Raw genomic sequence first — 14,626 nt, 5'->3', positions numbered from 1 at the left:
CGTCACTGGCCTCCAGTCTGAGAAGCAACCATCCACCACAAATCTCTTTTCTTCCACACTGCCAATTTTTGAATTCAGTTAACAACCTCTCTAAGTATACCTAGTGCCTTAACCTTCTGAACTAACCTCCCATGTGACGCCTTACTAAAGTCCACGTAAAAAGCATCAACAGCCTTTTCTTCATCTGTATTCTTGGTAACTTCATCAAAAAACTCTACAAGATTTGTTAAACATGACCTACTACGCACAAAGCCATGCTGACTGTCCTTAATCAGACTGTGGCTGTCCAAATACCTATATATCCTATCTCTCAGAACTCCTTCCAATAATTTACCTACTAGTGACATCAGACTCACTGACCTTGTTACCAAAAATTCCAAGATATTGAATAAAACTTCACTCACATAACTTGTGTCTCAATTTTTCATTTATTTTCAGCTCACATTTCTTGGTGTGCATGATTACTTTGAATCATGTTACAAAAAAATCACAATCTGGATTGTTTTCGAAGAAGGTGACCACCCTCTACACTCAAACTCAGGCATTATCTGTAGTTGAGTATTCCTGTTCTAGCCTTTGTCTTCAGCTTGCATCACTCGGCCTCACAGCGCAATTCTGAAGCAGTTACGGAGAGAGTCTAGTTGAGAACATGGGAGTGGGTGAGGAGGAAGGGAGTAGAGGGTTATCTGATTGAATTAGGTTGGCAAACGTGAAAGGAAGCTCAAGTGAATCATAAATACAGAAAACCCCCCCGATACCTGGAATTCAAGTAACCAGCAGCCTCAAACAACTGGCAAAAAACAATAAATAGGTAAGAAATATGAAAAATTAAAATTGGTGCCTCCTAGTCATTATTTTGCCAATCAAGCAACTGTTTCTGACCGACTAGTCCCCATACGTGCCAGATTCTGGGGTTTTTATTGTACCAGCATGGGTTGACAGAGCCATAAGCTGTACACATCATACAAATTCTTTGCCTGGAAATGAGTTTTTTTTCAGTTGGTTGGAACAGTTGTCTTTTTCCCCTGCTCTTCTTGGTTCTTTTCTTTGTTTAAGACCACCCTTTGTGCAGGAGCAAGGACTGGGTTCATTTTCTCTGCAGAACTTTCATATCCTGAAGTGCTCACTGAATAAACAAGTGAACAGATCTGAGTAACTGGTAAGGTCAACTATTGGGTCTTTAAGGAAATTAGAAATTCTAAGCTATTTGATTTGGAATGATTTTTTTAAAAAAGAGCACATTAGGACTTTGTAATACGTTTGGGACATTTAAAGTTGAATCAGTATTCTCTGTCATTTCATAATTCCACTGTGTGCATAGTCTCCCTGTGGACTAAACTTCAACCCTATCCCATATGTAGTTTACAATGATTTCATTCAATCCATGTCAATTTTTGGGAATGGGGTAAGTTTTAAATGGGCATTTATATGTACTAATGTTCTCTTGGACATTACTTTGCGAGACCTATTAAAAAAACCCTGAAATTAATTGATTAAAGTACATTATGCAGCTCTATTTAATAGGCTCCAATGGAACAGTATTTCTTAATTAGCGGCAGCTGTAGAATTTTTAATATTGCTATTCCATCAGTAACATGCCAAATAAAATATTTTATTATTTGAAAAAAATTGGAAAACATCACACTTATGGGATTAACAATAAAGATAATAGCTAACTTAAATTAATTTTAAAAACAAACCTCTATAATATTCAACAGTCGTAAGTCCATTGAATCATAATTGTGCACAAACTGCTTAATAGGGTGAATAGACTGGCAGAGTGGCATTTAATACTGTCCTTCCACAACTAGGACCTGGGATTTGATAGAAAGTCATTTAATAATTATCCACCATGTAATGGACATGAACTAGTTCCTAATAGATGCAAGTGCAGAGCAGAAAGTATTCATACTTAGGAAGAAACTGGCAATTTCTTTCATAAGTACAATCTCGGACAAATTTCAATGAAGATAATGCCACTGTTTTGAAAAGAGTGAAATAGAGGTGTGTCAAAATGGCCATGTTCTGTGGTGTATTATCCTTGGAGCTGGAAAGAATGGGAAACGTTCAGAACTTAGGGGTTCTGGCACAGCGAATAAAGAGCTTTCCACTGTGCGTGGATCAAGCACTAGAGAACCAAGCCTTTGAGATGCATGGAAGATGAGATCAACATTTGGTTTGGTGCGAGGCTGTTTCTGCTGAGCAGTTAGGTGATTTTGACCTTCCAGTTTGTCCCAACAGCCTAAGCTTCTAAGTCATACACTTCCCACCTCCACATGGCACGCTGTGTGTGGAAGCTTCAGTTTTCTGTTGACAAAGAGGACCTAACTTAGAGGTAGCTGGGTAGAGGGCATTTATCCGTCAAATGATAAATTATGATCTCAGGGTTCCTTGTACGACTGGTTTTCCTTGATAGAAGAATCTTCGGTTCGTTCTGCCACAGAGAGCTCAATCATAAAGTGCAATAACTGTGGAAAGACTAATCTTGGCCCAGCAAGGCTGGTCATGACCTTGCTTGCTCAAGTTAGTGAGAATGACCTGATTTTAACAGAAAGAATTTTAGACACCAAGGACCTGAGACTTGAAACGTGGAGATGCCGTGATCAGCCTAGAAAGAGCTGTTACCTGTTTTAATTCTATATTTGACATTTTAACCTTTTTAGATTGCCAATCCAAGGATAGTTTTAAAATTTCAGACATAGATTTAATGGAGCCATTAATTTTAATAAAGTTAATAGTTTTAATAGCACTGTTTTAAATTTAATGAAGGGTCTTAGAAACAATTTTGGTTGTTTTTAGTGTAGAAAGATGTAGCTAATGATAACTTTGACAGTAAAAAAAAAGATGAACTTTGTGTGGAGGTTATGGAGATTGTGTAATTGAGGCAGGGATTGTTGATAATGTACGTATAGTAGTTTCGAGCGAGGCTATCTTGACCAGGATAAGATTGTGGATAAATATCCTAGGTTGTAAAGTGAGCATTGTGCAGAGCGATTTATTGCCCATGCCAACTAAAGTGTCCTAGTCCTACCTGCCTGTATTTGGCACATATCCGTCTAAACCCATCCAATCCCATGTATCCATCCAAATTAAAAAAAAATCTACCTGCCTCAACCACCTCCTCCAGCAGCATGTTCCATACTCATCACCCTCTGTGTAAAAAATTACCCCTCAGGTTTCTTTTAAATCTTTCATAAACCGATGTTCCCTGGTTACCAATTTCCCATACCCTGGACAAGGCTAGTTATAGTTGGTTCCATGTCCATTGATTTGAGTGATAATATTGGAAGGTCTAGAGCAGTGGTTCTCAACCTCCCCTACTCACATACCACCCTAAGTAATCCTTTACTAACCAGAGCACCAATGGTGGTTTGTGAGTGGGGACAAAAGGCTGAGAACCACTGGCTTAAAGATCTTAGAAGCTTCAGGAATTGTCTCGGGCATGGTTCTGGGATGGTATTAGAAGCAGGTGGCAAGTGATGCAATAATTGAAGGGATGATGAGTTTCTTAGGTGAGTCAGTCAGCCTACGGAGGCATTGGGAGACCTTATTTAGCAATGACCCTTACTCCGACAATTGGATTAAAAGTTTTAGCCTTTTTTTTCCAGAAGCAGGATCTATTAATTCGCCAAATTTTGTACTAATTTAAATTACCGTATATTTCAGCTTACAAGTCAACCTTCAGGTAAGTCAGGTCCCCACTTTCAGCCTCATTTCCATGGTTTTATCATACGTCCGGCGTAGAAGTCGAACCCCCAAATAAGCGCGACAACTGAGCTGTTAGGCACTGCCTGAGGGTGGTGGTTACCATGGAGCCTCCAGCAAAACAACAAAAGTATGAAGTGAGTTTTAAGTTCAAAGTGATAGAAATGGCCAAGAAATCCAGTAACTGGGTTGCTGCAAGAAAATTTGAGATATAAGAGAAGTTGGTAAGAGATTGGAGAAGGAAAGAGGATACTTTAAGAAAAACGCCAAAGAAGCAATGTTCCTTTGTTGGCCAGAGTTGGAAAATCACGTTGCAGAATGGGTCCATGAACAGAGGCAAGATTGCTACATAGTCACCTGAAATAAAATAAGAACATTTGCACTGCAGTGGGACAAGTCGCACCTAGACCTCAGTGATGATTTTGAGGCTACAGTAGGTGGTGCAACTATTTCATGAACAGGAAAAATCTGGTATTACGACAAAAAACAAAAATTGCACAGAAACGACCAAAATCATAAAGTTGTAATTTTTCACCAATTTATTATATGGAACCAGCAGAAACATCAGTTTGTTTTGGCAAATAATGGAAACATAGACGAAACCCCTGTAAATTTTGACATGATAGGCAATAGAACAGTGGAATGGAAAGGTGTGAAAATTGTGCACGCCAGAGGTACAGGCCGTGAAAGGACCAGGTTTACCATGGTGTTATCATGCATGGCCGATGGGACAAAGTTAAGACCCATGGTAATCTTCAAATGCAAAATTAAACTGAAAATGAAATTCTGTTAGTATTTTTGTACATTTTCATGGAAAAAGGTGGATGGAAGAAAATGTACAAACTATGGTGTCAAACCATGGATAGACAATGTGTGGAACAGGTGGCATGGGGGTTTACGCAAAGAACGGAGTTTGCTGGTCTGGGATGTTTCGTAGCTACTTAACTGAGAACTCTAAAAGTAGATTGGCACTACATAATACTTAAATGGCAGTTATCACGGGTGGTTTGACATCTATATTGCAACCTTTCAATGTCTGCTTGAACAAGCCATTCAAAGAGTATGTGCGTGAGGAATGGAATACATGGATGTCGAGTGCAGAAAAGTCATTTATTTACAAAAGGTGGAGCAATGGGTGCTGCATCTCTTGATATGCTGTGTAACTTCGTGCTCAAGGCATGGGACAAAGTTAGAGACTGTAATAAAAATCATTTAAAAAGTGTATCTCTTGTGCAATTGATGGCATGGAAGATGATTTATTGTGGGACACTGGCGACAAAGCAGAAACTGCCTCATCAGATACAGACTGGGACCTGTAATGATGAGAGTTTAAACAGTGAGAGTATGGATGTACTTGCCGAAATCTTTACCTCAGATGATGATAGTGATTTTGAAGGATTCTAAGTGTTTTTATAAAAAAATAAAAATTTTGTTCTAATATATTGGTAGCATGAAAATTTGTTGTAGTTTTTTTTCAAGGATCAACTTCTACGCTGAATCGGTGTTGAGTGGTTTTGAGTTGAATTTAAGGTCTAATTTTTATATCTAGCATATGTCGACCCCCCCCCCCCCATTTTTGAGGGTTTCAAGACTTGACTTATACACCAAAATATACGGTATGTAACTTTGAATATAAATAATGTGTCACAACGCATCAGATGACGTCACGTCTGATGGTCTGAGTAGTTAAACAATTTACCTGTGGGTGGCTCTCTGAAAGGTGTTTTCTTATTCTTCCATTTTTTTTTCTCCAAACCTGATCAAGTTCTCGTGAATTGAGGTCTTTTTTATTTGTGCGGATGACCTATGTAAAAAGTTGTAATAGATGTCAAAGTTTTGTCATCTAATAATAACCTGCAAAGGAACCAGAAGATTGCTGAGAATTATTTCTTTATAGTAAATTATTCTAACCATGCAGAATTTATTCAGCACAGGGAAAGGCCAAATATCCATCACACTTTTACCAGCCCCTTGTCTGTAGCAAAAGGCACTGCCTGTGTGCAAGCTGAAATACCGCTCGTTGGTAAACACCTGAAAAATTGCTGGGCGTGGGGAATCAAATATGGAAGTGGGATTAGCTGGATGTCTCTTTCAAAGCACTGATTCAGACAAGGTGTGCCAAATGGACTCCTTCTGTGCTGCTTGATCCCATGCTTTTTGGGCCCTGAACACAATATTTCAAGTATCATACTAAAAAATATCTTTGAACACTTCTTTACATCATTTTTTTTGTTGTTAGGCTGCTTTTAAGTCTTTTTTTTGGTCCCTTGATACGACCCCTCGCGAGTTTCCTATCCCCACAGAGAAGACAGAAATCAGAAGCTACACGAGGCTACAGTAGGGAATTTACATCCATAACAATAAAACTTTATGCCTCGGACTAAAACATCGATTGTTGACATCACTTTGACAAAGTTAAATATACGAAACTTGTACTTTAAGGCAAAGATGTTTTTGATATGCAAACTGGACTTGGCATTGTCGAACATAGCAAATAGTAATGACTTCAAATAAATCAAGTTTTTTTTAAACACACCGTTCACTAATTGGAATTAGTGAGTTAGAGGAGGAAGAGAAAATAATTAAATAAACTACCAGTTTGTTCAATATGTCAATTTGGATTATACAATAATAAAAAAAAACAGTATCAGAACTCATTTATTTTGAATTAAATTGGTAGCGAGTCTCAATATCCCCAGAGATTCAGTTCAATGTGGAATTCAGGAAGTGCTGCTTGAGTTGTCCTGATTCTCCAGAAGCTGTGTTAAACTAGAATCTTGCCGAGTGATTTGATATTTAAAAATACATGAGTCTGTGGTACCTCCTTTAACATACCAGAAAGGTTAGCTGGTTTGTTAATATTTAAACAGCTTTGCTTAATTATAATCTCTTCACATCTAAACATTTATTGTTACCTGTGTGGAATATAATTTCTGCAGATTTTATTTATTATTGGATATCTTTAAAAAAAGTCACCTTCAATCAAACCTTTCTATCTTCAGTTACATTGCATGATTTTGCATTGAATTCAATGTGCTAAATATTGATTATACATCGAATTCAATGTGCTGTTTAATTGCAAAATCTGGCAGTATATTTACAGCCAGAAGGGTTATTTACTAAGAAGTAGCTCCCAATGCACTTACCAGTCTCTGAAATGTAATAATGTTGACTAGGAGAGGTTCCAAATCTGCATGACCGAAATAAATTGGCCCTTCTAGATCTCCACTGAGTGGGAGAATTGTAGATTATGACAGAGACATATTTAATTGAAGTCTTATCTTTTCTGATATACTGTGTCCAGACACAGTTCCAGATAGAGAATGTTAAAAGAAAATTGATTTCCAGCATTAAGCAACTTTACTATATGGATCCAAAGAGTGCTATTAGCCTGGGTGTTCATATTTTCTCACCTCATACAGTGTTATGTGAGAGCCACCATTCTTCCTGAATGTGTTCAATAGATTGATTGTTAAATGTTGATTGTATTGACTTAGCTGTCACATTAAAAAAAACTGCACATCTTTAATTCAGTAATAGATGCACAGAATTTTTATGACAATTGGTTTAATGCAGTTGCCATCTTGAGATTGATCTGCAGGGTAAACCTTCTTTCATAATCGGGAAAAAAAACATATTTTAAGATTAGATCAAATAAACTGCAATATTATAACCTTAAAAGGGCACATCTTAATTGTCCTGAATTTTATCCCAGCTTCTTTTTACATTAGTAAATATTGAGAGCAGAAACAATAATCAGCTATCTTTTAACAAAGTAACCATAAAGCACCACTGAAAACAACTGCCATGAAAGGAATAATGGCTTTGCATTCCTTTGAATTGCTTGTTAACTGTCCTACTTTTTGGGCTGTTGGCAATTAATGTAAAACAGTGGCATGAAACACTATATTTGGGACACTGCATGAGAGAATAAACCAAGCTGCATGTCAAAACTCTTACACAATACCAACAGAAATATATTGTATTTAGTGGCCAAGTGCAGAGAAAGATTACAAAGGCGAGATAGAGATCAGCCTTCATGTTTTCTTTTTACAAATACAAAAGATAAGGTAAGATGAATGCAGGGATAAAAAGGATCAGTTGAATCTGATCAAGTGCATTACCATAGCCTTGAGCAAAACAGGATTTAATTCTGGTGCAAGACAAAATCAAGTGCTGCAGGAAATCCTGATGAGCCAAAACCCACATCAACCTTCAGCAATGAGATTACACCAACATCATCACATCAACTACATCTTAAAAAGGTGGAAAAAACAACCTTCAAAATGTGGATAAAAATCAGGATCGACTTGAAGCGGCCAGCTGTGCTGTTCCGTTTGGAGATGCTCACGCACGGAACAAGGTCCTGTCGCTGAACACCAGGCAACGGCCACTTGGGAAGTGGAGCTTCTCCTAAACCTGCTGCCTCCTTATGATTTTCTGATTTGGATTTGTAGTTGGTTAAAAAAAAACAAAGTGTAAACTCCAAAATTACTTATTTTTGCTGACAATGTTCTGTTCATTAGACTTTTGATATCCTTCAGATCACCATGAGTGAATGTCTAACAGCAGTGAGGAGTTAATCACGTACCATGCTACAGCTTGTTCAAGAAAGGCTATTGCAGAATTTCTACAACATATACAATTGCACATAACACCCTGTGTTACAAATGTTTGAAAACACATGATCAAAACTAAGAACATAGTTCCTGGCGTTGAGGTTCCTATTTTTAGAGTCTTCTTGACTATTACAGAGTTCATTTCTGGTAATATGAATTAGTTGTCTTGAAGACAAAATTAAGAAAACAATTTCTATCCATGAGCTAGCAAATTTGGTCAGCCTTCTGGATCATAGTGCTGTTTAATGGCTTTAGACTATAGTCTTTAATCTCTTCCTGTGGCAAACTACAGGACTTCACGTGTGCATTTAATGGCACTAAAATCAATGTTTGTTATTTTCATTTTGTAGCTAATGACAAATAGGAAACTGCTACAGCAGAGTTTCAACCAGTCCTTAATATAAGAGATGTACAAATAAATATTTTTTTTTCTAAAAGTTGTTTTTTTTGTTTAAAATAGTGGTCAATTTTTTTTCCTCAGATGCTAAACGTGATTCTGGAAGATTAATTGAAGAGCGAATTCATAAAATTCAAAGCTTTCTGCACAAACGACTGCAGTTTTGGCTTTGCCAATTCTCAATTTAAATTAAACATTTAAAATTCTTCCCACTCTTGAAGAGTTTAGTGACACATCCTTGGTTTCATACCCAACAAATTCACAGCCCATAACAAAACCTCTCATTAGAATTCCCAGTCTGTGGGCTCCTCTCGATTGGCTGCCCTTTCAAGACGATGAATAATGTTATTCAGATTCGCCATCTTTGCATTGCGTCTCTGGATGCTTTTTGTTAGTTTTGAATTTGGCTGCATAGCAACGTTTTCAGTCCCAGGAATCATGCTCTGCCCCTGCGGGACAGTGGGAAGTGAAGGAGAGATGGGAGCAGAGGATGATGGGACTGGAGAAACTGACATGAGGCCTGGTGAAGAGGTGGCCGAAGAGGAATTCAGAGTCACCTCCAGACTGCCACAGGCAGACTCAGAAATTGCTTTGAAGCCATTGCTTTCTGCCACCTTCGGCGTAGGGGCGCTGTCATCAGACTTGGGGGATTTGCCAGGCGAGGCAAGATCTGATGAATTAACATGACACTTGTCATAGTTAGATGAACCAATAATCAAGCACTGAGGATTCTGGATATGCAGGACTGTAGTAGTTTTTAATGGATGGATCTCGTGGTGACAAACAGCTCCAACCTGCTCCGGTTTTAGAGCGCCAGGGAAGGGTACAGAGGAAGCTGCACTCCCTATGTCATCTTCAATGCAACAGGCCGCACAGTGGTCATAATCCTGCTCTTCACAATCTTCGTGGAATTCCTGTTTAATCTCCATTTCTGTTTCCCCGTGTGTTGCCAGAGCAACTGGCTGCCCGCCCTTCACTTCGGCATAAACAGCTTTCTTGTCTTCTGGTTCCGAGTCAGAACCAGCACTAAGAGAGCGATTATGGCGTGCGTATCCTCGGCAACTGGTTGGCTCCTGATCTGTATCGTTCTCCTGGAGATCTTCGACAAGTGTTTCCCTTCGAACACGGGACCTGCAGAAAAATGTGGACAGGGCACCATTAGTGAAATAGCATCTCTGACGCTTGAACTGAGAAAGTATCAAACTGCAACGATTATATTACTCCATCCTAAAAACATTAGGTGTCTCAACAACTTTAGAAGCAATCATTTTTAGTTATTGAACACCTGAATATCATCCAGGCTAGACAAACATACAAGGAGACCAGTGTCTTCAAACTTTTGTGTTTTACTTCTAAACATACAAAGAGAAATGAACAGAACCTATTTGATTCAGTTAGGAGAATTAGATGAAGCTCCTGTGAAGAATAAATTCCAGCATAAACTCTCGTATTTTATTCATGAAAGCTTTGAGCAGCTTTTATGTTGGATCCACTTACTATAATTGCATTGTGTAACAGTTTAGGACTACTGGACAGGGAGATATTTTTGCCAAAATTTCCAGTAGGAACGTAAGAATAGGATTTGTAAAATTTCATTCTCTCTTGAATTTCATCTTGTGGTGATTCTGAAGTTCATTCCTTCACTTTGAGGGAGAAATCCTTTTGGGAACTTGAATTAACATGGAGCTGAGAGCATTGGATATTTCATATCAATTTCACAGTAACATGAATAGTGGCAGGATCAGCATTAAAAACAAATTTTTAAACTTTGTAAATGAAATGTGGGCTAGCTTATTAATTCCTAACTACTATAGAACAACCTGTTTGCCACTGTAAAAATAGTTTTAATGACCTCACTGGTCGATAACTTAGATGCCACATCTCTCTTTTGAGAACTTCACAGTTAAGGTCACAGTGGAACAGAGGAAATGGACATCAGCTACATCTTTGGGAGCAGTTTGTGAATTCCCTTTCTTCACCACTGACTTCGAGGTTCAGGCCTATGTACATTCATCAACTTTCCAATTTGCTTCTTCACCCTTCAAATGCAGGTTAAGTCCCTCACTGGAGCTTTTGAGGTCTTCACCTTGGTTTCTTAATCTTGGGAAGTTAGTGTTCATTCTTCAAGCTAGACATATGATAGTAAGGGACGGCTTGGCTACTGGAGAAATTGAGTACAATGTAGTCAGCTGTGAATTGTTTTCAAATCTAGTAAGGACCTAGAAAATCCCAGGCATTTGCAATTTCTTGCCATGGAAAGAACAACGATCAGTGTAGCAGCTGCAAGCCTACAGACACATTAGAATTGCTCCTGTGAAGACAGGCAAAGCAGAGGGGCCCACTCAGCTCGGAGATTATGCCCTGCAGAGGAAATACCTTCTCACATTCCAATCCCTTCAATCCAAACATGTTCACCTTCAGTCAGAGGTCAGATTCAGATGTTTCCAGTTCTTCCATTTAATTTAATTATTCAACTAGGGAGAATGGAGCCTAACTATAAACTATTGAAAGGTCAGCAAACTTAAAACAAATGACAAATATATACCACTTCTTCTCTTAAAACAGCTGTGGAAAATTCAGTTAAATTATGAGAGTGTAATAACAATGAAAACAGACACACGATACCCTACTAAAGTGAATAGAAGGAAAATACCATAAAACTATACTCAAAAGAATCCACACAACCTATCTGACATATGTCTATGTCTTCATTTCAAGGAATCAACTATTTTGTCTTGTACAAAACTAAAACTATTTCAATATTTGTTTTGGGGAATTGTAAAAGAAAAATAATGCAGAGAATAAAAGTCTCAAATGAAAAAAATCTGAGAATACCCAGAAGGTCTGCAAAAATGTCTGAGGCTTAGTTCATAGCTGAATTGGTAGGCTCAACTTTTAATGCATCTTCTTCAGTTGGTTGTTTTGCCAGACTCTTTTGTGTAGTCTTCCAAAGGCGCTATTTGCCTTGGCGAGTCTGTTGTCTATCTCGTTGTCGATCCTTGCATCTGATGAAATGGTGCAGCCGAGATAGGTAAACTGGTTGACCGTTTTGAGTTTTGTGTGCAGACACCAAGGTTAAACACTGCTGTTATGTCACAGACCAGAAATTCACCAGAACAATGATATTTTTAAAACAATATATTTATTAATAACTATTAATAGTATAACAACTTAACTAAATTTAACTCCAACTATGCACAAATATACTTACGTGTGTGTATATGTTTATGTGTAATACTCAAACCATTATAGCTTAGGCACAATTCTAGAAAATCAATTCAGTCTGAGAAATCCTGTGTTGAGTCTCAGACTTTTAAACTGATGTACAGAAGTAATTACGAAGGAGGTGAGAGAGAGAGAGAGAGAGAGAGAGAGAGAGAGAGAGAGAGAGAGAGAGAGAGACTGTGTGGTCAGACTGCTGAAAACTCACAAATCCTTTTTGAGTTGCTTCCAGAGAAATGTCCTTTCATTCAACTCCCCTCTTCCTTGCATAAGGGAAACAAAACGTGTGACTTCCACAATGCTTCCAAAACCCAGGATAGAGGGGTGAAGAAAGCTTTTGGTATGCTGGCCTTTATAAATTAAACCATAGAATATAGGAGTTGGGAAGTGATTTTGAGACTATTCAAGGCATTGGTAAGGCCATATTTAGAATACTGTGTACAGTTCTGGTCTCCAAATTATAGGAAGGATATCAATAAGGTGAAGAGGGTGCAGAAAAAAATTACTAAAAGGTTGCCTGCATTTCAGAATCTAGATTACAAAGATTGAGTAGATTAGGTCTTTATTCATTGGAGTGTAGAAGGTTGAGGGGGGATTTGATGGAGGTATTTAAATTTATGAGGGGGACAGATAGAGTAGATGTGACTAGACTCTTTTCCTTGAAGGTACGTGAGATTCAAATAAGAGGTCAAGAGTTAAGAGTTAGGGGGCAAATGTTTAGAAGTTACATGAGGGGGAACTTCTTCACTCAGAGAGTGCTGGCTGAGTGGAATGACCTTCATGAAGAGGTGGTCACAGCAAGTCAATTTTGTCATTTAAGGAAAAGTTGGATAGGTATATGGAATGAAGGGGATTGGAGAGTTATGGGCAAGGTGCAAGTAGATGGGACTAGAGGAGATCACTTAGATCAGTATGGACTAAAGAGGCTGAGATGGCCTTTTTCCGTACTGTAATTGTTATATGGTTTTAATGAAATGACCATAAAAATAGTTACGATCCAAATGCAGGAAATCTCCTGCTTCCTTTACCCAGATGTGGGTTAATCAAAATGACCATTACAATGGTCACGAGGGTTCAATGTTTCCCCGACAAGGAGAAACAGTAGAAATGTCCATTTCCCACAAAATCATTTCACTTCTCAGTTCATCAAAGTGGCTTGCTGATCAATACTGAAATCTTGCGTTTCAAACACATGATTCATAGTCATATGACTTCTCTCTCACCATCTGTTTTTCCCTTGGATAAACACCATTGTTTCTTGGTCTTAGTTGAGAGCATCCTTTGTTTTTAGTTTGGACTCAATGGTGCCATGCTGTCTGTAAATGTGAAAACTGTGTATGGTTTGCAGCCTGGACCGACCCCCAAAGTAACATTTACAAAACAAACAGGAGCTTGTAATAATTGCACTGACCTGTAGTTATGGAACCAATTGATGACTGTGCTTGTCTTACGGTTCAGTTGAGAAGCCAGGCTCTCAATGGTCTGTTGGGAGGGGTATGGCTCTGACTGATAGGCTTTCTTTAGGGCCTCTTTTTCCTCAGGTGCAAGCACCACTCTGGGCTTTTTAACCTGGTAGTGATGGAATACTTGGTGCTGAATGCCTGGGCTGGCAGATTCTGACCGGGTGCTGGGAGAATCACTGTCTGATCCAGCATTTATCAATCCATATCTCCGCTTCAGATATGCTGAGGAAAAAAAAGGTTTAAAGATAGTGAGTGCCACTTTTTCTGAGCACTAGTCTTTCCTACCATGCCCCCTCCTCCCACCCCCACAATTCATTCCTTTCTTCAACTGGAGCTTTAAGGCTTCTCTCAGCAGCACCTGAGATATGCAGAGCAACGTTCTTGATGATGAAAAAGGAAAAGTAATTTCTTGCAAGTTTCAAAAAACATTCAAAGGCTCTATTTTGGGATGCAACAAGAGTTACTGAACCAGTAATCAAGACTAATGATCTGTGGACACGAGTTCAAATACCATTATAGCACCTAGGGAATTTTAATTTTAAGTCTGGAATAAAATATTTCGTAATACTGACCATTCTATCACCAGATTGTCATAAAAACCCATCTGGTACATTAATACATACAATACATAAAAATGCTGGAGAAACTCAGCAGGTCACACAGCATCTACATTTCAGCCGAGCCAAGAAGTTTCAAGTTCAGGTCCGAAACAATGATTACCTTTACTTACAATAGATGCTTTCTCCAGCATTGTGCATTGCACGACTACAGCATCTGCAGACTTTCCTGTTTAACTCCTGGTTCATGAATACTCTTTGGGAAGACATAAATAGGACATATCTATGTCATCTGATTTACAATGCAACTTCATACTCACCAGCGCGTGAACCACTCCTCATTGACCTCTGGAATGCCTTCTAATTCGGGGACAGTTAGGGATAGGCATTGAATATATTCTTTGCCAGCAAAGCTCAAGTCACCATTTTTCAATATGAAGCATCTTTAGTTTGGAGTCCAGATGGCTTGTCGCTTGCTGATTAGCATATTTTGTAACCATTCAGTTCTGATTTATTACATCTTTCTGAATATGAAATTTGAATCAGATTTATGACTTTAGCTGTGATGCACAGAGGTGAATGATGTGTAAAGCTACTGCACAGACAAGGATATGTATTCTGATTTGCTGAAACATTATTTGCATCCATTATAAACTGGACGTA

General features: G+C 38.4%; 1 protein-coding gene across 6 annotated transcripts in view; it reads right to left on the bottom strand.

Moving 5' to 3' along the window:
• Nucleotides 1–420: 420 nt before the first annotated feature.
• cux2b (cut-like homeobox 2b) overlaps nt 421–14,626 on the bottom strand; it is a 392,464-nt gene continuing 378,258 nt past the window's right edge. For 4 of the 6 annotated variants that reach the window (XR_011356280.1, XR_011356284.1, XR_011356282.1 and 1 more), the window contains 4 exons: nt 13,355–13,628; nt 7,119–9,852; nt 5,405–5,509; nt 421–637 (listed from right to left, as the gene is read on the bottom strand). Coding sequence is in view for 1 of the 6 variants with exons in the window: in XM_069933362.1 (XP_069789463.1) it covers nt 9,006–9,852; nt 13,355–13,628 (1,121 nt within the window). In the remaining 5 variants the exon portion in view is untranslated. Of the gene's footprint in view, nt 638–5,404; nt 5,510–6,043; nt 9,853–13,354; nt 13,629–14,626 lie in introns of those variants that run through there. The other 2 variants (XR_011356281.1, XM_069933362.1) reach the window with 2 other exon arrangements.

This window comes from Narcine bancroftii, chromosome 4 (assembly GCF_036971445.1).
Source record: "Narcine bancroftii isolate sNarBan1 chromosome 4, sNarBan1.hap1, whole genome shotgun sequence".
Classification (NCBI taxonomy): Eukaryota; Metazoa; Chordata; class Chondrichthyes; order Torpediniformes; family Narcinidae; genus Narcine; species Narcine bancroftii.
Note: the sequence above shows the minus strand (reverse complement) of the source record. Positions and strands in the feature narration are given on the sequence as shown.